Source organism: Phallusia mammillata, chromosome 2, assembly GCF_965637545.1.
Source record: "Phallusia mammillata chromosome 2, kaPhaMamm4.hap1.1, whole genome shotgun sequence".
Taxonomy (NCBI): Eukaryota; Metazoa; Chordata; class Ascidiacea; order Phlebobranchia; family Ascidiidae; genus Phallusia; species Phallusia mammillata.
In genome coordinates, this window is record NC_137253.1 from 15,664,691 (window position 1) to 15,688,454 (window position 23,764).

Here is a 23,764-nt window from a genome sequence, read left to right on the forward strand (position 1 = left end):
CTAAACAATCTATATGCCTAACAGATGTGATGTCTGGAATTTGGTATTGGTGTGTTAATCTCTAGAGTCTAGATTCAGTGTTTATTAGGCACCGACCCACATAGTAGGTTAAAGACTTTTGATGGCCTGCACCCAAAAAATTGGACCACGCTGGTTATGGGGAAATCCCCCAAAATCTTGGTTCGTTCGGGTATGACGCGCAGACGGATGGATAATTGCCCCGATGTCCAAGGGGATCATACATTTTTTATTCAGACCAACAAATTTAAAGTATCGCCTAATATTAGCTTTGAAGTTATTATTTTTAGAGAACGTTGTCATGATCTCGGCTACTGAAGAAATCCAAAACTAGAGCCATCAAAAGAGTCACGTCTGGCTAGCGAGTCAAAGGTTTATATTTGAATGTTTTGTTAACGACATTTATAGTTTACAGTTTTTATAAATGTTAAGGCTGTTTCCACTTTAACATCTACGTCATAATTTTCTAGTATTTTTCCATTCCTCTTGTTCAAACTTTGTTTATTGTAACCTATGTATAAACTTGCGCTGTAAACAGTTATGACACCGTTAGCAATTAATAGTTTACTTGGTTCGTAGTAGAATATGTGCATTGTGCCAAAACTGTACAACAAAGTACTTAAGTAAGCCTTTCTACAAGAAAGATTTTAGTGATGCCTAAAAAATAAGCATGATTATCGTGATTGCACTTCACACTTTTTTGCATTCCCAAATAGGAACAAATTTAACAATTTCAAGAGCAGCTAAAATTGTAACACCTAAAAGGTATATCATTGCAGTACGCACGAATTTTAACAAACGAGGTGTTTTAACAAACATATTAGCAGCTTTCACAGAAAAAACTAAATAGCTACACGACCGCCCTAGTCGAAACACTGTTCCCGTTTGATGATGGCGGCTGATTGGTAGGACAGTCCTTGAAAATTGTAAATATCTTTCCAGAAACTTTCACCGGCATGTCAGCAGTCGGAAGACTTGCCAAAACTTCGTCAAACACCTGAAAGAAAGAAAAAAGGCAAACTGTAGGGTCAAACCCTCAAAAAATGTTCATGGATGCCATTAAAACCCCAACGACAAGATAATTTATATATTTGTCTATGTTGAGCTTACCTGCAAAAGGTGATCTGCGTCTGAACGACTAAAACACATCGGAGGTTTGAATTTAATGACGTTTTTATCCGGACCCTCAACGCTGATAATTATAAAGCGATTTTTCATTCTGTAAAGTGTGACAAATGCATTAATTAATCGACAACCTGAAAGGTAGAATTTCATTTAGCACATAAAATAAAGGCGTTATAGGCCACGAACCTACAGCAAAGTTTAACCCGTAAGCAGCAATAAGTCGATAACACCGTTGTTTTTACCTGCAAACATTTTTAACACTTCAAGCATAATCATTGTATGTATACTTTAAAGAATGTTTGCTAACCGCGCAAAGTCAGTAATTGGACAGCGTGCAAACATAAGTAGGCGATATCCGCAACAACCACAAACAACATTATTGGTACAGGGTGCAAAAATTGATAAGCATTGTCCAGTGCGTCAATAATTGTCCCTGAAAACATCCTAATGTTTCCGAGTAGCAATAAAGCAGAGCAACAGCAAATTGGTGTTGTGCCAAACAAACATACGCAAGTCATAATGTAGGACATGGCAAAGCAAGTCATAATGAGATTATATGAGCGCAGAGTTTCAATTAACAACCTTCTGTAGATTTCATTGGACTCTTCAGGAGCTGGCTCCTTTGACTGACGATCTTTCACCAACTCAATCCCCAAGAACAATCCTTGCCCACTGTGAAGAAGATAGCTCAGTAAAATATAACAATCTTGTTTTTTACGCAACACTACATTCCATTTAGGATATTAACGTGAAGAATCAATATGTTTCATATTTGTTTTGTTTTAGCAAAGGTTGGGATAAGTATGGTATTTCCTATGATTTAGCAAATTCATGCGTAAACGTTACAATAGCATATACCTTTCCAGTAATAAGCGCTGAGGCTTTGCAACCAACATTCCTAATTGAAAAGTGAAAACACAATTACCGAACGTCGCCGATTAATGGGTATTTTTCCATTAGGCGCTTAAACCCATTTAAGGTGTGCTTTCCAACATCAATTGCGTTCTTGAGAAGGTTTTCCTCCTCAATCACATCGAGAACGGCGTGGGCAATTGCACACGAAACAGGATTTCCCCCGAACTTAAAAAAGAAATAATTTGATGACGTTGATAATTAATTAATATTTTATGGGATTTGTTGTAATAATTTGCAACGTGATGGTATTTCTTCTCGTAAAAAACTCTTTGGTTGTACTTAGCTTTGGCGCGAAATAGGCTAGGACGTATGGGACAATGTATTCTTTGTCATATGATTAAATAAATGAGAGTTGGACAGTTTTTTTTCTGTTTGCATAATGCATATCGGAAGCCTGTGCGCTCAGTGTCGGGAAGTGAACACATTCGGATATAGGAATCGAAAACGCAAAATTGCAAATATTAATATAAATTATTGGTAATGTGTCGTATGAACAAATGACGTGAACTATTTTCTGACAAACAATATTTATTGTTGTTGTTAACATAACAATGGTTGTAATTTTTAAAGACACGATTTGCACAAATAAGCAGTCATTTTGCTAAACATATGCTTACATAAAGATACGTCACCGTTTCCAAAACAACGCTTTAATTATTCGCGACAACCAACTGATCGTGAATATCTTGCTGCAATCGCCCGAACATTGATCATTTGTAACATGAAATTAACGAGTTTACTGCGATACGTTTTATAAACGTGATATGTCATAGCATCATAAAATGGTTTCATATCCGCTGACGTTTTTGAACACCGACCAACTAATATTAAACGCATTAAAACAATACATGGCGATATAACAGGATGAAATACAACCCGGTCATTCTGCCAAAAGATCGCGCTCCCAATTTTCCGGTAAACATTAATGATTAGCGAAAAACAATGAAGGGACACACCCCCTGCAGGTCTGGCCAACCACGAGCAAGGTTCGCTCAGCAGCCCTTACTCGGTAAACAATGCAATCGAAGTTGGTTTCCTTTAGATACAGTCGCAGGAGATAATTTGGTAGAGGTTGTTTTAGGGATTCATGTGGTAATGCAAGCTGTCGGCTTGTTATTTGAAGTTGTTCTATTGTGCCAAGAGGTTAAAGCAATCGATTTAAAACAGGCACTCGATTTAAACCACAGTCAACCAGGTGTTTATCAAACCAATTGTTCTTACCGTATTGAAGTATCCGTCAGCAATTTTCCAGTAACTCTCTGCAATCGCTCGAGTTGTCACAACACCCGAAACTGGATGCCCATTTCCCATTGGTTTCCCTATTGTAACAATATCGGGCACCACTCCCTGTTAAAACAACTATGCTTGAAGGGTTGTGCTAATATAAATTCTAACAAGCCAGGGACATTTTTTATTGTCTTTGCCGTAAAAAGCGACTTGCAAATGATGGTTGACATAAAATCTTGTAAACTGATATTTGCCTATGTCACACGGCTTTGGTCTAAATACCTGTGGTTCAAATGCCCAGTAATGTGTCCCAATGCGACCAAACCCTACTTGAACTTCATCCGCAATGCATACTCCACCAGCATCTCGGACATAACTGCAAACAAAAGCAGTATTTGGAGTACTTCTGGAAATGTACGTTAAACAACAGAAGCGTTTTTGCATGTATGCGTTTTGAAAGTAGCATAGGAAATCATAGCAGCATTTTAATCAAAATCGTCTATTAATTTGTTATCACAATTTTTTGACTGGCTAACGGAGCCAACCACAGCGCACTTCCATAAAATTAACAGGTAAAATCGACAGCAACGTGCAAAGTATACAAACGAAACGAGAGGCCTGGCCGGCACCACTCTTGAAAAAAGATTGAAAACCTGAATGCTTGAGCCATGTACCCTGGCGGTGGCAACACCTGGCCGCCACAGCTTTGAAGAGATTCCATGATGAACGCGGACAACTGGGTAGAACAAGAAATACTAACACCTCGACAATGCCTACATATACAGTGATAAACCCACGATGTTTAAAGTTGCAAAGTCGGCCAACTAGTATTTAAATGCAGAATACATTGGTGCGTATGGAAAATGTTCAATGGATGATGTTTAGTACATCCGCACATTGTTTCACTTAATGCAACAACGCCAAGGATTCACGTTAACAGACTTTTACATCTATTTTATAGCGATGTAACGATGACAGCGCCCTACCTTTCTGTTTTTGTCATTGGCAATGTCGTCAACGGCCTTCTTGACCTCAAGTGCATAGTCATGTGCGGGATTGCTGGATTGTGCGTGTGTACCACGATATACGTTTGGCGACGAAACCTGTGAATCAATCAATATTTGATCATCAGGCAACAGACTGTGGACAAAAACAAGGGCATGTTTGCTTAGCTGGAGATTGTAAGAGCTTACGTTGGAACTGAATCACACGTTAATAAGTAGGGTGACAAACTTCTTCAAAATAGGCTGTTATCGAACATACAATTTTCACCAAAGTTGAATAATAATCGATACATATGTTTTCCTTCAAATAACTGAAGTGTTAATGCTGGCTTACGCACAATCCTCACTTTTCAACCATTTTTAGTAGCATTTAGATAAACTGCACTTTGTTGCTGTGGAGTCTCCATCATTGCGCCAGTTGTTTTTACTTTGTACAGTATCATGTCAAAATCGCAAATGCCACAAAATATTTTACTTATAGCTGAAACATATGTTAAAAACAAGCTTGTTGATATCAAGTGTCACAATATTATGAAAAAAGTCAAACAAAATGTGCTATTAGTGATTGTAAGGAGGTACAAGGCTACATTAAAACACTTACAACATGAGTATACTCAGGCTTTTCTTTGATACCACCCCTCCACTTAAAGGGGCTGATATCCAAGCAAGATTGGAGATGTCCATGATAAGCACCATCAATGGTTATTACATCTCTGCCACCAGTATGTGCTTTTGCTAATTGAAGAGCAAGGTCATTAGCTTCAGATCTAAGAATAAAAGCCAAGAAAAACATACTTTATTAAAAGTAAATCAGAATAATAAACACATTTTTAGTAGCACAAAATGAACTAGTAGTGTTTATTAAATAATTTTGCATACCCAGAGTTTGTTAGAAAGCAAACTTCAAGAGGATTTGGGAACAAATGTGTAAGGCGATAGACATAAGTAGAAAGATGGTCATGCAAGTAGCGAGAATTTGTGTAGAGCTGACTTATTTGTTGACATGCTGCTTCAGTTACTATAGGATGACAGTGGCCAACTAAAATCAATACAAAAGACGGTTTAATATGGCTAAACAAATTAAAACTTTATTATTCATGCACTCTTTAATAAAATTTCTGCAAATCACTTGAATTGATTCAAGATGTTAATTTAAACGACACAATACAACATTTTATTTTACACACCATGGGCAACATTGTTGATGCAATCAAGATACTGGTTTCCTTCTTCATCAAAAAGATATTGCTTGAAGCCACGAACAATTTTTAAAGGATTTTCCCGAAAATATAATGTAGTGGCTGACCTTCATTAAAAATGCATTTGATACACAATGACAACCATTGCAAATATTTTAGTCACTTACGCCAAATGAGCTTCACGGAGACGAAATGATTCTTCTTTGGTCAAACCCTCCTCTAATAAACCATTCTGACTTCCAACATCTTTCACAGTTTGCATTTCATTAACTTCACTCATTTTTTTTGAAATGATTGTAGTCAACTCAATAGGCAAATTAACACTTTACTAAGATTGAAGTTAAAGCTTTGTTAACTGTACCAATACAACTGGCACATTTTTGCACAACTCCAACCATTTTATGCAGCAGTAGTCCTGTAACGAAAAAAGATAAGAAACAAAAGAAGGAGGAAAAATGTGTTGAGTCAGGCGAGAGATACTGCATTCATACCGAAAACAACAATTTTCACGCGATGCTCCACACACACACCACACACTCTGTTGATTTAACTCCAGTTAATGTGCGTGTCCATTTCACGACGCGCAGTTGCGCTTTTAATGGGATATCATGCTGTAAACATTTCGTATTGTAGCTGCGTTTTTATTTGTTGTTTATTTTAATGTTTTCGTCAGCGTGTTATTTTTCACCTGGTTGTAAACACTGCGAGTCTGTGACGGTTGCGAAAACCGCACAATGGGAAATAGAAATACTCGCACATAAATTTGAATTATTAGCTTAATTGTCGGGTAAAATCTAAAGGTAGTAAAATCTAACATACATTACAGTTGTACATCCAACATTTTTTTTCTATCATGAGTGTTAATATTTGAATTTTGGAAAAAAGTTTACGCACTGAGCGACTGAAGGATTTCTTGGTTACCAATTACCATGCCAACCTTTGGAAAAACGGGATGTTAAGATAGACGGAACTGCGGGAATTGCGGGACCCTGCATAAACCAATTTCCGAAAATCATGTAGGGGGACGAACCAATTGTAATATGGGCGGGGTTCGATTCTGGTTAACGTATTTTTTCAGGGGTTCGGGTTCGCTTCAAGTGTTTTAAATGTACACTTTCGGGTTCGGGCTAATTAGGCGGTCCGAACTGGTTTTGCAGTTTTCAAAGCGGTTGGAAAACAGTTTCATTTAACTTATTTTTTTCCCATCATCAACCCAACACAACTGGTAGAGCTACTGACGGAGTGCCTCCTAGGAGATCCAAAAGTGCTTAATTTTTAAAACGGTATATCTCAAAAAATGCTAACGGTTAAGGCTATTAGGGTCGGGGTAAGGTATTAGAATTTAAAATTCAATAAAACTAACCCAAAAAATTAGTTACTAATGTAAAATTTTTAAACATTTGCATCCTAAACCAACCCTCTTTAAATAATTCAGCTCTTTACGCCACCTATCGAAAATTAAGCACTTTTGGATCTCCTAGGAGGCACTCCGTCAGTAGCCCTACCAGTACCAACACAACTAATCAAGCTCCCACGCTGTTCCATGCACGACGGCAGAATTTTCGTAGTTTTTGACACGCCCTATAGCTATTATCCCTCGTATTCTGTGGTATCCTACGCGCTGTTTTGAAAAAAAGTCATATAATATGATACAGGGTGCTTTATACTCCCATCGTCTTGATGTCGTGACATAAACATTACATATGGTCCGGAGTTCAACACTCGACGGACCTAACAAATTTTTGTCGAGTGACGGCAAATATGTACCGTAGTTCAATGTTGTAACACTCTGATTTCCAGAGCAAACAACATGGTGCTCATTGAAATTTGGCGATCAAACGACATTGCATGTTTTGTTGGAAGTATCATGCACCTCTGAGTTCTCACCGATTCATGTGCTGGATTAAAATTTGGTTCAAAACAAGGAGCGACAAAAGAAGATTAATTTCGCACGCAACATTTCTGTATTTTTTTAGATTTAGCTTATAAGGGCCAGTTTGGTCGGATTTACCTAATATTATTCCGAATGTTGTCGGGGTTGGTTTCAGTAGTTGGCCTAATTTATACAAAAAGGTATAGGCTATTATATCTATGGTTGCGAAAATCATGAAAAAACTTTGTGTCTAAAAGACACGAGTCACGTTGGCACGTTGCCTGCAAAACTATAGGTGTCAATTCGTTCTGCTTATACGTATTGCAAAGGTTTTTTGAAGTGCAACAAAGAGTTCATCTAAAATCTACATCAACAACACAATGGCTGAGTTACATAGGCTACATCCACCAGAAAGTAATTGACAAGTTCGGCTAGGAACCGCCAAATTTATTAAATTTTCGGTTTCGCCCCAAACACTTTAAGGCGGGTTGCATGCATCACTATACTTCATTTTTATAAGTTATAACATACATAAACGTCACCTTTTTTATTATTTCTCTAATAAAATACGTACGTACCGGGTAACCGTTCTATTTCTTTGCTGAATTATACTCTTTGTTGTTATATAAACCAGGGCTTCCCAAACTTTTTTGATCGCGACCCCTTTTATAATCTCTTTAAATTTTCCGCGACCCTTCACGGATAATATGATAAACAATGCAAAAAATACATTTGTTGTATTTATAATAACGACTAATTCGAGCGAAAACTAAAAACAACTTACCGGTACTCGGAGTCTTCTACTTTACACGTCCAAACACCGATACGTTTTACGTGCTTTAGCCTTTAGTTTCTGTCACATTGTTTTGCAAATAGGCACTCACTTGGACCAAGTTTAGGCCGTTGCAGTGCTTTGCAAACGGACATTAAACACTGTTTAGAAATCGTAAATTTATTATCTATTTTTACCAGAGAAAGTTATTGCGCCACACAATACTTAAACGCTAGTCTATAACTACGAAAATGTCATCTTTATGTTGCATTTGTTTCAAACGACATTTGTTCGATTAATGGCGTCACTACATGCGCGTTGCGCTAAAATCCGACGTAAAACCGACGTTACTTGTACAAAAATGACATTGTGACGTTATACAAAGGTCAAGGCCAGTGTATAGAGTACTTTCTGCAAAATTGGTACAGCTCTCTGCGACCCCTCAAGTTTGTTAAGCGACCCCTTCCGGGGTCGCGACCCCCAGTTTGGGAAGCCCTGATATAAACGATATTGACAAATCCAAAAAACATTCTTTTACGTGGGTTGAATCAACACTTTCCCCCAATTTCTCAATATCAGTTTTTAATTTACTAAAAAGAACTTCCAATACTAAAATACACACAATAAATCAACAAAAATATTTGATATGTTTATGTGCTCAAAAATATATGTTGTCTATAGCTTGTGACCATGGCAACGACTTCAAAACTGGGAATTCCCTTTCTATTCTTGAGGATTTTTTTGCGCCTATGTGTTGTTAGTGTTGGTCCTTGAATAACTATAGTCTCGCGGTAGAGTCTCTTATCAAGTGAAGTTTTATGGAATTAAAGTCTCAAGTCAAATCTAGAGTAGTTGAAGTGTTCAGTTTCAGTCAAGTCACCTGATTCTTTTTTCTGTATTGTTGAATTAACTAATAACGGTGTAGCTGCAGCGCGTCTTCCATCCCTCCACCATGGTGTACCCTCACCTTTGTCGCGCTTTTTAACGTCTGAACGTTGCGCAGCTATTTCCGGCCTGGTGAATATTTTAGCGCAATTGTGCTGCTACGATTTTGCCCGGCGAAATAAACTCAACTCAACTCAACTCAACTGTAACACGAGGATAGCCAGTAAATAATATATGTATCGCCTAAAATTGCTCCTTTAAAAAAAAACAGTTTTTAAGTGTAATGTCCATAAACAACAAAAAGGGCTAAACTTGGATAAGATGATAAAATGTGTGATAAATGCCTAAATCAATACATTATCTAATCCTAGAAATATGGGCTGCAACAGGCACACCAACGTAATTGTGTAAAATGTATAAACATACACATATCTTTTGTTTGAGTAACACTGCTCTAAGCTATAAAATATAAATGAGTGTTTATGAAGTTGTACTTCTGTTCTTGAATCGACAATAACAGGTCACTGACTCGATGGCCAGTGTTTGGCCTTTCACTGACCCCGTCACACAATTATAAGTTTTAGTATATGTACAGTCTGCAGAGTGTGGCAGCTGCACACGCGATTATTTAAAAAAAAAAAATTGTTGCACTCCAATTTTGGGGGGTTGCACGCGGGAATTTCACACGAAAGGCATTTAATTGTACTGCCTTGACCTCTTTTACTTGTTTTGCGCCTGCTGAAACTGGTTTTGCACGCGAACTTATGGGTCGTGCACGTGGAACATGTTGGTCCAGCACATGTGAGATCTCGTCGGGAACTGCCACGTTCTGCAGACTGGATTGTTGCAATTTACTTTGCTTAATGCGTGCAAATGAAGAACTGAGTTGTACAGAAGACCAATTTTTGAACCTCAGGTCTCTAAATAAAGCACAGATGACAAGCTTTAGGGTTGGGACTAGAGTTTCTCGAATAGTGCATTTATATGCTATTGGGTTTTAAAGTCCATAATGCGTAGTGGAAGCATATGTTGGTATTTGCTAGTTGATGTTTGGTTCTCTGCTGGGATTCTATTTCATTCTCAGAAACAGAAACCCCAGATGGCCTATGGTTTGCAAGAATACATTTTTTAAACAAAACTTTTGATCAACAGAGTATTATACTAACTAGTTTATGGTGAATCATCGAAACAGTAAAAATGCCAAAGCCAACAGTACAACAATGGAAACAATATAATCCTTTGGATAAAGGCTTGGTTGCCCCAAACGTGCTTTCAATAAGTAATACCCTTCCATTTTCCAAAGATGAAGTATCCAAGACAGCAATGCTAAGGCCCAAAAGATCTACGGTTGGTGTCTATCCAGCTCGGAGCTCAATGGAAGTGGAGGACATGAATGTTATGATGGTGGGTGGATCAATACAGAGTTTGCAGGAGTTGACAGACAAGGATGAAACTGATGTTTCAAAGAAAGAATTTCACTCCCAACCAGTTAAGACTGACAAAAAATCAGAACATGAAGGAAAACCCAAGATGCCTGCTATTGTGGGCACAGAAGGAACCACAATTCATGCCCCATTTGCAATACGAGCTAGGCCTCCAGCAATGCCACGGTCTCAAGTAAATGTAAAAAAGAAGCGCAAAATTACAGCTCCACCAAACAGTTCAAGCAGCATGAGAAGAGAATCTTTGAAGTCATCAGAAAAATCAGTGAAAGGTGTGTGTGTGTGTGTGGCTGAATAATAAAAAAGTTGGGTTCATTTACAACTTGGCAACAACAATGAGGTAAAACACTATTTAAAAATGTACGAAATATTAACGGATTCAAAGAAACCATACTCTATTATGTTTGAAAATAATTCTTGAATGAATGTATTGGTTAAACAAAGGTGCTAAAAAAGTAAAATGGCTATTGTTATCATCCATGGAACACAGTTGCAAATATTTTATGCAGGGCAAAAGGTGCACATCAGTGAAAGTTCTCCTATATTGGTGGTGCCTTCCCCTGAAGAAGTTGAACCTACACAAAAAAGGTTTGTCTATTTATTTTGTATTAGGTTTTTGGTATTTTAAAAAAATCAATAAACACAACTGTGTTTGTTGTGCAGGTCAATTGATGACATGATACAGTCATTGAGATCCTCACGCCAGGCCAGTGGAACTCAAAAATCTTTGTCTGACCTTAAAATTGATCAGCTTTTGCAGCAGGTCATGAATCATGCTGAAGAATGGATGCATGAAGTAATCGCAATTCGGTGAAACTGTAATAGTTAAAAATGTTTGTTTTATTGAAGATAGTTTGAATATGTAAGCTGCAGACAGTTTGTATATGGAGTTGAAATATTTTTGGTAGAAACCAGGCCCTGCTACAGAAGAAAGTCCTCCACCAACTGACCAAACTATTGATTCCAATAAAGTATTCGAACCCAAAGCTGAGATTTCAAGAAAGGATGAAGAAATTGTGATTGAAGTAGATGTTAGTGACACGGTTTCAACATTAGCAAGTCAGATATCAGCACCAGCAGGTCAGATACCAACATTTAAGTGGGTTATAACTTTTTTGTGATTTAACATGCACATTTATTTGATTACATGGTACGATTGTAGGTATTTTCCAAAGAGTACAAACAAAAAAACTGTTAAAAGTTTATGTGTTTATGTTAGATTATAAAATTCATGAATTTATGGTTGTGGCATTTTTTTCAGTTGAAATTATTTTAAATACCATTTCTAAGTCTTGAAATTTGATTACCTTCATGTATAACTTACTGCTGTACTTCTTTCTTGTTCAAACATATACATTTTTATGGGGGTAAATTTTGTTTTAGGTATCCCTGATGTATCATCAATATTGTTGAGAAAATCTTCTCATGCATTACCTGGAACTGGCTCACTTAGTGAAACCTCTTCTCCCGTTGCAATGTTACTGGATGAGGGTATGCTTTTTTAGATATAAGTCAGATTCTGACATATAATGACTGACTTAAAATTTATAGATGTGACTTTTGATTATGAGCAAGCCATTCATGATGTAAATCTTTCACTGGATGTAAAAAATGATGATGTACTAAATGTACATGGGGGTTTTCCTGCCTTGTTGGAAAAAACAGCACGACTTGGACCCAAAGGTAGTTTGCTATAAAAATATGAAATCTTTTAAGCAAACAATTTTGTTCTATTGTTACATATAGATAGTGATGATTTACAAGACAGAAAACCCAAAATGCCCAAATTCACAAGCAAAGGTAAGATCCATCGCCTCTGCCTGCTGCCCTCCATTGGGGAATTGGAAGTAAAACCACATGAACTTGCACTCACAAAAGTGGGTCATGCTGGCCAACACTCATTTGCTGGTAATGGTGAAGTATTGAACAACATACAGACACATCATCTTCAGCAGACAAATAGGTGAGTAGATATATTGGACTGATTTCTGAATATTTTTGGATCTACTGCTTGAATACTGATATGCTTTGCACATGTCCCAAGAGTCTCACATTTTTGAAATTGGTGCGTTAAAGCATATTGGTTTTGTTTTAATACTAAACCACTTTTGGTTTAATCCATTAAGACACATTACTGATTGTTTTCCTATAAGCTATTTTTGTATTCTATTGATGGATTTAGATTGCTTGATCTGTTATTCATTATAAAATGGTTTAAAGTGTGTGTTAAAACGTAAAATGATAATTATGAGGTCAAAAATGTTATAAGTGTGTTTAATTACTACTTATTTAGGTTTTTAGAAAACAGAACTATTTTTTTACTTTTCTGCCAGCAGTTTTGTCCCCACCAAGCAACAAGCAACGGCCAATGATTTCAAATCACAGACAATGCTTGACTCCAGCAAACTTGATCCATTAGATATTGATGGCTGGAGAAGATTGGTTGAAGCAGAGTTTTCAAAAAAAGATTACACAATTCAAGGATTAAAGTGAGTTGTGTATGATATACTAAACTGATGTGATGGTGGCTGATTTTGCTTTGTGACAAAATTACAAAGTTAAAATAATAGCTTGGGTATCGGTTGTAACTATAAATAACAATAAACAACAATTAGCTTCCTATATTTAATTTAAAAATCTGAAAACAATCTTTCCTCAAAGAATGGATACAAAAGATTGGGGAGTGTGGAGGTTGATGTGGACAGTTGCTCCTCCCAAAATGGGGCTCTCGACATCAGCAGTGAAAGCTCTGGTATTTCCAAGGTATCATGGCACATTGATGTCCTCACCAAATGAACCTGTGGAAGAGGTATTTGGGGTTGTTTGGATTCTAATATTGTTGCATTATGTTAACTTAGCTAAAACAAAGAAAGAAAATCCATTGTAGCAAAGAAAATATGACACAAAAAATGATGACTTCTGGCATGAAGCAGCAATGTGAAAAAGATTAAATGTGTTTGAGCAGAAGTGAAATGAAACTCTAAACCAGTGGTTCTTAACCTTTTTTCCTTGCTGCACCCCTTTCAAATCACCAACCAATTTTCGCACCCCCTTGCAAATCACTAACCAATTTTCGCTCCCCCTTCTGTAATTGCTTAAATAGAATAGACCTAACCAACCTTAATGATTCAGCATCCCCGCACCCCCTAGGAACAGTTCTCGCACCCCTTGGGGGTGCGTGCACCCCAAGTTAAAAACCCCTGCTCTAAACTCTAAAACAGGCTGATATCAACTAAGACTTTATTTTATGTTTCCATAGTAACATTATGCATATTTGTATCAAAAAATTGTAAAAACGACTTGTTACCATGCAATCCTTTTTTGGGTGACATATGCTGATAGTTGTAAATAGTTTGTTTAAGGCTTTTGTAAATTAAAGTAATTTTGTAATTTAATAATGAATATTCAACAGGAAATATTTGGCCATAATTATTTTTTCTTCTTAGAGCTGGCAAGGTGATGATGATTTATCAGACATTGTCGTGGAAGATGAAAATAAAACTGAGTTTAATGAGAGAACTTTAAATAGGAGACATAACTCAGTAGAGGTATCACGTTTTGGGTTTTGGGAAAATTTTATCATTACTTAACATTACCTACTTTTGTTTAGACATTGAATGAAATTACTCATGAAAAGCCAAAGTATGTAAGATCAAAATCAACACCCAACATTCACTTTTCAGCATACAACACAGAGCAAGGACTGGTACATACTTTTGTTATCTTTTGGTAAGGTGCAATATAACACAGCAAGTTTAAAATTTTAGGTGAAAACAGACTATGTTACTGCTATGGAAGAAATCAATAAACAAAAAGATTTACTACTGAAACAAAATGCTGAAAAACCTGTTGTCATACTAGAAGATATTGATGATGCTACAAATGATAAAAAGGTAAAAAAATACATAAAAATGATGTTAAATATTGGGCCAAAGCATTACAAAATATGTTGCAATTAGTGACATCTAGTGACGAGACCTTTTATTGTAAGCATAAATCCAAATAATGAAATCAAGCATATTATTTAAAAATTGGCAGAAAATCGAACAAGACAAGGAGAAACCTGACAGTCAGACTAACATCCGACCATCTACAGAAGACGTTAATGTGAAAGATAGTCAGTCTTCCACATTGGCCACCAAAACTTATGAGGGTGGAAGATCTTATGTGATGTACAGCAAGAAAAAACTGGTGCAGCAACTGTGTTTCTATTTAATTTTATAACTGTAAATTGTGTTTCCTGTGTAATGAAATATTTGTTTAAAATATGTAAGGAATATGCCAAACTTGTCCACATAATTTTGATGTGTGTTTATATTTGTGTTTCTGTTCACAGAAACCCAAGCGAAGCAAGAAGTTTGTTCAAACTGCAAGAAAGTTACTGTTAAGTTACGAACCTACACCATTACAACGTTCGTCATCCATTCATTCCTTTTTTTCGTCGCCGAAAGTTAGTATTGCGAGGAACAAATTTCAAGATCTCCCAAAGCGCATCAGTAGATCGACAAGGTATATCATTTTGTCCTGATTTCAGTACTTTTCGTAAAAACGTACAGAAACAGCAGTGAAGAACAACGCAAGAGGTTACAATATTTCCATTCGAACAGTACTTTTAAATGCACTTAAAAATACGCACCTTTCCAATACACTTATAGCAGTGGAGTTATATAAACTGAAATACTCCGCGCAAATAAGTTACATTTAGTTATTTTTCAGTCAACCAAGGTTAATGGATTTCAAGTGGTTTGTCAACCGTCATCAAGCTTACCCGAGTAAAATTGACGACATTCGTGAGTGGGTTCGCGGTATTTGGGATGGATGGTTTGATGAGGTCAGTCAATTTCCCAAAAAAGTTTCGGATGTGACAAAAATTCCCCAAATAATGTACTTGCTTTGTAGATTTATCCGCCCTCATCGGACGAAGAAAGTTCATATGCTGGAGACGATTTGGTAGATGGAGTTGAAACTACTAAGGAAAAGAAGGACGGATCACAGCAGAAGATTGAAAGGACGAGCTTCACTGTGCCCGATGTTATTCCACCTGCTGTAGTTTTACATCCTGGTATTTCGATCTGTGTATATACTTGCGTAACACCAGTATTTTTTTCCACAATTAAACAAGTCAGTAAATATATTCGGCTAAACTAACTCAGGCCTACTTCCAAAAATTGTAGAACAATTATTTTGACATTTTTAACTGGTAAAATTCCGAAACAGATTTGGGTATAAAGAAACTTTTTGTCAATAATAAACTTTTTTCAAACAAAATATTCCGGAGTAAAAATCAAGAATATTTAACAAACTGTCTTGGTAACCAGGAAAGTTACAACATGATCTTTCAATCTATAACATTTTCTGGGCATTAACTTTTCGAAATAGGAATAATAACTATTTAAGATGCATAATCTGTGTATATTTTGCTGATACTTTCGCAGACAACGAAGATGAAATAGAAGACGAGATGCAAAAAGAAGTAGAATCTTTGACCGAAGACATCAACAAACTTTCCCCAACTGACACATCGCGGAAGGCGTGTCATCTCGCCAGACGCGGCACGTTGTTTCGAAAACTTGGCAACATTAAGTATGATGTCACAAGATAATGTCCCCAAGATGTTTTGTTACATATTACACAAAATTGTAGGCAATCTTTGGATGATGTAAACAGTGCGATTGCGATTGAACCCCGCTTGACACAGGCGTACTGGCAGCGTCATCTGATACACAAGCTCAAGAACCAGGAGCATGACGCACTGGATGACCTTAACGCGCTCCTTAAGGTCAACAAGAAAGACGTGGATGCTTACAGGTGCATTATTAAGGTCTAATAACTGCTTCACACTGCTCAAAGTTGGAGCGCCGAATCAATTTATAAATCACAGAAGATTTTTTAAAAGCCAGTTTACACTTAAATTTTTACTGATTGCTTGTAGGTCTCGTGGTGATGTGTTTGCGTCTTTGGGAGATTATACGATGGCAGTGGTGAATTACAGTCAAACTATTAAACTGGATCCAACTAACGAAGAACCTTACTTTCAACGTGCATCGATTTTCGAGAAAACAGGCATGTCACCACTTTTACTTGCCCTTTACTTTTTAAGTCGCTTTTGTACTACAAACGACGAATTTCGAATTAATGCTTTAGATATAACAGTTTATAGCACTTGCAATATGCATTCTTTTTCAATAGAAATACTACAGCACTGAGAATTTATAACACTTTTTAAAAACAGTTAAAACAGAGTTAAAAACAAAATTTTATTACCTAATATTTACTTCGCCTTTACTTTCGAACCCATTTTCGTGCTGGACAATTTTTTTGCGAAATTTCCATGATGCAGAAGAATTCCCTTCGAAACAATAATGCTAGAATATATTTTAGGTGACATGCTTCTTGCCATGGAAGATTACGCATCGGTTGTAAAACTCAATCCAGCACGAACCGACGCTTTGCTCAAACGAGCCGTGTTCCACTTTAAGAAAAAATCCTGGCATGTTGCTGTCGCCGATTTCACTCAACTTATACACAAGGAACCACGGAACGCCGAGGCGAGGTAAGCTATACGTGTTGTTAAAACTTATACAGTGCTTCTTTCTATAACATCACAAATACTTTGACCTGCAAGCCAATAAGATGACTTTGGAATGTTTTTTTATCGGCCTTTGTGTGTTTGGAGACATTTTTTTCCAGGCGATAAAAACAACATTATTTTTTGTCAGGTTAAAGTTTGACGTTTTTGAATTAGGTACTTTGGCACAAGTATAACACTTACAATTTAGCTTTTGTGTAAGTTCGCACTGAATTTTTAAGCATGCTTTTATTTTACCAGAACATACAGAGGACGAGCTTATGCGGAACTGAAGCAACATGAAAGCGCATTGATGGATTTGTCTGCTTCCATTCACCTCGATCCACGTAACGCTTCAGCTTATTACTACCGAGGTGCTTTACTACGGACAGCTGCCCCAAACAAAGCTCTACAAGATTTGAGTGTTTCCTTGTTATTGGACGACTCCGAACAAAATGTTTTGGTGCGTATTAATCAAGTTTTTTATTGTTTTTAATAAGTTATTGCTTTTAAGCAGTGCTGGGTCATGGCCCAGTTGGATGGCAGAGACATTTATCTTTGGCAACAAAGTTGTTTGGAGCATAAGCGTATTTTAATAAAACTTTCAAATGTACCCACGACTGTATTTGATCGTGAGCTAAAAATAAGCACTAATGAGAAGAGAAAATATTTTAATTTCTTGAACTGTAACGTCAAAATTTTCTCATGTCAAGAAAAATGATGAATCTGCATCACGAAATTAGCTCATCTAATGATCCAAATAACCTAGAGCCACTGTTTCATTTTATATTTTGAAGTTTGGTGGATAAAAACAACAGTTTGAAAGCTTACTAGATCAGTGGTTCTCAAACTGGGGTCCGCGGTCCTTTTGGGGTCCGTGGGACAATTTTGGGGGACCGCGAAAACGTAATTCTATACTCTTATTTGGCGTCAGTTTGTGGCACTAAATAAGTTTGAATCAAAGTAGAATTGGGAATCGACTGTCTCCATTGCTAAAGAATAGCCTTTATTGCATAACAACTAACAAAAATACAATTGTTTGCGTACAATCGTAATTTTTTTGTCTTGTCTGTGATGTTACATACTGACTTTGGATCATTGTTTTGCACAATTTTGCATAACTAGCTAAAATCCTGCAATCCAATTGTTTGAGAACCACTTTACTAGAGTAAAGTTTTTGTGGTCGGTGATTTTTTAGGCATTACCTTGTTTTGATCAAAACATCTCAGTTTGTATCTTACACCAACATTTACAGTCATCAATTTGCCTTACAGGCGCTTCTTCATCGAGGGATACTTTACAGTGAGTTGAAAAAATATCAAGAGGCCATGGCAGATTTTGAACAGACGTTGAGATTAGACCACTCTTTAGCGTGCGCTCACGTTAACATAGGACTAATTCACTTACAAGTAAGTACCTTGCTTCGGCTATTTCTCAACAACTTAAAGAAAATGTATTATTTTTTTTTATTATTTTAATGATTTTGTTCAGCATTGTTTGTGTTGGATTTAAATGGACATTTTAGAGCAGAAAAAGAAAATTACTTTCGAATAATGTGATTATGTTTGTGTTGTAGGTGACCGACAACTACTGGGAAGCTGCAAAACAGTTTTCAATGGCAATCAAAGGGGACCCAACCTACATACGGTAAACACAATTTCCATTCCCTTCACCTAAATCGTATAAATTCAGTTTTTTTACGTCATATCTTTTAGCTCTTACGTGTGCCGTTCGGACGCTTACGCAAAGTTTCATGATTACAAATCTGCTGTCCGAGATATTACCAGGGCAATTCACCTGAAACCCACTGAACGGCATCTTTATCTTCGCCGAGGTAAACTACTTCTCCAACTGCGACAGCTCAAACTTGCGGCGTTTTGTGTTCGACACATTGCTACTTTGGATGAGGCAAGTTTCCAATTTACCATTTGTTTCGCAATTTGATATTGTGCGTATGGTTTCTTGGAATATTTTTGTGAGTCAATCAAGGAAGCAATGCTTTTTAAGGAAGTAATGGAAGCAATGCTTTTTAACAACCTTAAAGATGTTTTAAGCTGTATTGCTTATATTTAGAGTTTGGTAAAAAGTTCGGCTACGCAACAGGCAGTCGTCCAGTCGTTCCTTGGCAACCACACAGCCGCCGTGGATAGCCTCAGTGCAGCCTGTCGTACCAAGCCAATACCACATATGTATGTTCTTCTATCAAAGGCTCTAATGAAGGGAAAACGATTCAAGGTACTTTTGCACAATTCATATATTGATGAGCCCGACGTTTTGTGTGTGATATTAACACAAATCACGGTTATATGCTTCCGCTAGTATTACTAAAATTTAACGTTGCTTCAAGTGAAAACCTTTGTTTTACAAATTTAGATACATTGCACTACTATCTTTAGAGACATATTTTATAATGTCTTGTGCAATATTTACAATCTGTCGAACTTGTAGGAAGCAGTCACCAACCTGAAAAACGCCCTTGAGTTATCAACATTGTTTGCTTATGGCGAAACAGCGCTTGAGCAACACAAGGCGCCACCAGAGAGCGCGGAAATTCACTTTCTACTTGGACAATGTCACACAGAAATGTGCGACCATACACGAGCATTGCTTGCGTATAACGAAGCTCTAAAGGTATACAATGATTATTGTCGTTATTACAGGTTCTTGGTTTACTTGTTAAAAAGCGCAACAATTACCGAATGAAAGCCGAAAAAAGAACCCATATATAAACAGCACGTAACTTTTTTGCCCCTGTGTGTGCGCATACAGTAGTGTGCACTACGCAATTTGACAATATTGTAAATTTACGAATCTAAATGTCTGTTGCAGATAAATCCGAATTATGCCGAGGCTTATTACCAACGTGGTTTGTGTCGACTAAAGCTCGATCACTCCAAGGGTGTTCAGGATTTAAACCGGGCCCTTGCTCTCCAACCCAAGTTGTTTGAAGCTTATCTGAGTCGCGCGGCATTTTACTGCACCAAAAAGCGATACAGCAAGGTAATTTCGCCATCATTTGAAATTTATTGTTTTGTTTTTTTGAAATTAATCTACATGCAAATTGCGATTGGATAACACGATGATATCAATAACAGCTTTTCTCATTTATAGCTGTAATATTTTTTGGGTTTAAACATAAAACGCTTAATAAATCAAAAATATCTTGTGCCTGGAATGAATATATTATCTCAGTTGAACGAAAAACAAACTTTCCGATCAAAGCATGGTTTAGGTTTCTTGGTGCAACTGGAATCAAATTGTATTCTGTCGCATCAGATGTTGTCAACATACTTTTATTTTAGCCACAACAAGTTTGCATGTATAAGACCAAATTCTTTTGCCGTTTGCCACTTATTTAATGTATTCGGTTTTAGGCAATTCTAAACTGCAACGAGGCTCTTCGACTGCGACCACGCAGCGTCCGAGCGTTACTGTGTCGAGGAGCATTAAAATATCGCATCTCAGCTTATCATCATGCCATAACTGATCTCACACAAGCGATCAAACTCGACAAACAATGTTCACTCGCCTATTACAACCGGGCTGTCTGTCTTCATAGAATGAAAAAGGATGAAGCTGCTCTAAAGGTTTGTCAAAAAGGGACCAAATACGAGTGCATACTTATGTTCTTTAAAGACTGTTTAAAGAGGTGAAAACCATTGATGCACCTACGTTTCGGTCGGTTATTTTGCCAATGTTTTGATTTCGGTACAAACTCGTTGAAAATTCGGCCCATACCGAACTTTTTGAGTGAAGAAATAATGCATTTAACTTATCGCCAATTTAAAACATAATAAATCGACTAATTGTTGTGTCCACTAAAGACGAGCCGCGTTGTCTGCAAAATATCAGGTGTTCTGTTAAGCTAACGTATAAAAGTTGAGTGTGATAAATATGTTCAAGGTTCAGTTGAAAACATTGTTTGGCGAAAATTATTCGGCCATAAGGCGGTTTCGGCCCGAAACAAAAAATATATTTTTTCCTAACATCCAGGAACGGCATCGGCACCGGCACCTACTTTCGTGGCTGATATAAAAATTGTTGTCACAAATTACCGCTATTCAATTGACCTTTTTGCAGGATTACAGCATAATTCTGATGTTGACATTAAACGACACAAGCGAAGAGTCAAAAGTGTTAAGGATTCGGGTGTTTGTCAATCGAGCGTTGCTGTACGTTAATAGCGAGTTCCAAGACGCACGGAATGCTGCGTTGGATCTTGAACAAGCTGCACTACTCTCACCAAGCGACACTGCTATCCTTCACAGCATGGCTCTATGCTATCACAAGTATATTTTGCTCCAAATTTTAGAGTTTATCGTTGGGCACTTCAGCGTTTTTAAATGTAAAAAAATGTAGATGCAAAAAACGATTGTGTGACGAATCTTAATGATCCCTGATCAATGCTACTTGTGTCTACACTAATTATACCAAATATGCGCAATAGTTTCTGGCCTTTAGCACATGACATCGCAGTATGAATTAGGAAACGAGGCCTAGGAATAAGTTTGTTTTCAAAAAGACAATTTCTTGGATTTCGTTTTGGTTAGGTGTAATAACTAGAAAAATATCACTGTAAAAAACATTTTGCAGGTTAAATGACTTGGAAGAAGCAGAACACGCTTATACTCGCTGTCTCGAGGTGGATCAGTATTACCTGGCTGCTTACATCGGTCGAGGCGATGCGTACTGTGATGCAGGAAAACTTCAGGAGGCGAAAGTGGAATACGAAAAAGCTTTAAGACTGAATCCGTCCAGTGTCGAAGCGAGAGTTCACCTTGGTTACAACTTACAGGTACAATCTACAATGAACAATTTTGTCCATAGTGTAAGCTATTCGCCGTGTCCAGGTCGTGTGTGTAATTTTAAAGCAAACTATCTAAGAATGGGTTAAATATATCTGAAGTATAGATTTGAACACATTTAAGTTTTTACAAAACACTCGTCCACTGCCGACCCCAGAAAACCTAATTTTTTGATCGCATTCATACCGACACAGAACTCCATTAAATTGTTTTAAACGATGTTTTTGTTGCATAAACAAATGATCTCGCAGCACAAAGTATTTACTAACTTCAGTTATAAAATATTCTGGTTTAAAAATATAGTTTGGATAAAATAGCCAAAATTTTACTTTGCAGATGAATGGCTCACTTCAACAGGCTTGGCTACAGTTTACCTCAGCCATCGAACTCAACCCGAAATGTCAGTCAGCACTCGAGGGTCGAGCTGTGACGTGTCTTCATGCTGGAGATCTTGATGCTGCTGCACGGGATGTGTCAGTTGCTCTAAAGTGTGGAGCGCCCACTGCTCGACTTCTCACAGCGTGTGGAGTTGTTCATCAATGTCAGCATGACCTTCACACGGCAATGGCTTTTTATTCGGTAAGTGATTTGTGTGCATTGTATTTGCATGTCTTTGAAGTCTGAAACAATTTTCTTAGCTTGGATTCAGATATGAATATTTATTGCATGGACTCGGATTCGTTTCGCGTTTAACTAAAGGGAAAAAAAGTTTTCCTTTCAACAAATATATGTGTTAAGTCCATTCACTTTTTCCGATTTGTCTTTCCACTCTTTTTTTAATACATAGTCCAGAGTGGGAAGACAGAGTCTTGAGTGTTTATGTTTTAACAGAAAGCACGTGCTCTGAATCCCGACTACACACCAGCTCATTTCAACGCCACTGTGTTATATCTGCGAGACAGAAGATTTGCAGAAGCCCGAGAGTGCCTGAATATTGTTCTCAACCAGGATCCAACCAACAGTGTCGCTTTTCTTAACCGAGCTATCACCAATGTCTTCTTGGGAAACCCTAGTGTAGGTGTATCCGCAAAAGCCCACTGCAGGGTGGAAGGCATAATTTGCAATAGTGTAATGCAATAACATATACAGTGGGCTCTCTTAAAGGCATAATTTTAATAAGCAGTAATTGTTTATACAATACATTTTTAAAGTTTTACAATACATTTTTAAAGCAATACATTTTAAAATCTTCTTGTGTCGTAATGATTTGGGCACAACGTGGTTAATTGCTTTTTTTGCAGGATGCGTTGAAAGATTTTAAACGGGCCATCGATCTTGATTCACATAATGCTCACTTTTACTACAACCGAGGAAATCTCCACTTTGTGTTGAAACAATACGAAGACGCCGAGCACGACTTTAACATGGGTATGGTCAACAATATTTATCGTTACTAAAGACCCTGCACTATGAACCTCTCTAAAACACAAATAAGAAAGTTATGTTTGCGTCATTAGTCATAAAAGAACATAAAATTTAGTTAGTACATATAGTGAAACATATATTTCGTTTCAGCACTTTCGATTGATCCGAGCGACCACATAACTTTGAAACGTCGAGCTGACGTTCGTGGTTGTCTAGGCAACAAGGTGAAAGCTGTTGAAGATTACCAAGAGTCACTTGTGCTCTACGAAAGGAAGTTGCGTTTGATGGGAAAAAGACGTCAGTAATCGTCACTAAAAAGTGCTGACCACTGTTTGTTGCTTTATCATTTTACCTATCTCGTTAATAAAGGTTTTATTGTGACTATATTTAGTGTTATGTTTGTCCGTGATTGCAGACTAAAAGACAGGACGCAAAACAAGTGCATTACAAAACATATTCTTTTAAATCATTTGCAATACCCAAGCGGTAAAGGGCTGACTTCGGTGTGTCCAGAATCTGGTTAATTGTAGAAAAAGAGGTCTTTGATATACCTCACGGCGTAACAT

General features: G+C 37.2%; 2 protein-coding genes across 3 annotated transcripts; one reads left to right on the top strand and one right to left on the bottom strand.

The window, feature by feature from the left end:
* Window positions 1–502: 502 nt before the first annotated feature.
* On the bottom strand, window positions 503–5,913 carry LOC145215447 (5-phosphohydroxy-L-lysine phospho-lyase-like). Its single transcript, XM_080084148.1, has 12 exons — window positions 5,656–5,913; window positions 5,477–5,595; window positions 5,169–5,328; window positions 4,891–5,056; window positions 4,272–4,388; window positions 3,939–4,021; window positions 3,568–3,661; window positions 3,280–3,405; window positions 2,069–2,223; window positions 1,726–1,815; window positions 1,129–1,237; window positions 503–1,015 (listed from the first exon to the last, which is right to left on the bottom strand). Exons 1-12 carry the CDS (start codon window positions 5,766–5,768, stop codon window positions 869–871), a joined length of 1,479 nt encoding a protein of 492 aa, XP_079940274.1. The 5' UTR covers window positions 5,769–5,913; the 3' UTR covers window positions 503–868.
* A 4,302-nt stretch (window positions 5,914–10,215) lies between these two features.
* Window positions 10,216–23,579, top strand: LOC145214201 (uncharacterized). 2 transcript variants are annotated; one of them, XM_080082687.1, is made up of 34 exons: window positions 10,216–10,732; window positions 10,970–11,048; window positions 11,124–11,256; window positions 11,369–11,540; window positions 11,844–11,951; window positions 12,012–12,143; window positions 12,207–12,423; window positions 12,794–12,949; window positions 13,122–13,269; window positions 13,907–14,008; window positions 14,071–14,166; window positions 14,228–14,353; window positions 14,499–14,651; window positions 14,797–14,969; window positions 15,177–15,291; window positions 15,360–15,522; window positions 15,896–16,043; window positions 16,104–16,268; window positions 16,393–16,523; window positions 16,842–17,013; window positions 17,290–17,491; window positions 18,303–18,437; window positions 18,605–18,675; window positions 18,744–18,936; window positions 19,102–19,263; window positions 19,477–19,659; window positions 19,858–20,028; window positions 20,403–20,615; window positions 21,109–21,317; window positions 21,622–21,823; window positions 22,170–22,412; window positions 22,665–22,847; window positions 23,075–23,201; window positions 23,349–23,579. In XM_080082687.1, exons 1-34 carry the CDS (start codon window positions 10,216–10,218, stop codon window positions 23,501–23,503), a joined length of 5,655 nt encoding a protein of 1,884 aa, XP_079938813.1. In that variant the 3' UTR covers window positions 23,504–23,579. The 2 variants fall into 2 exon arrangements, with proteins under 2 accessions (XP_079938813.1, XP_079938814.1); XM_080082688.1 differs by having other exon boundaries at window positions 12,797–12,949.
* Window positions 23,580–23,764: the final 185 nt, after the last annotated feature.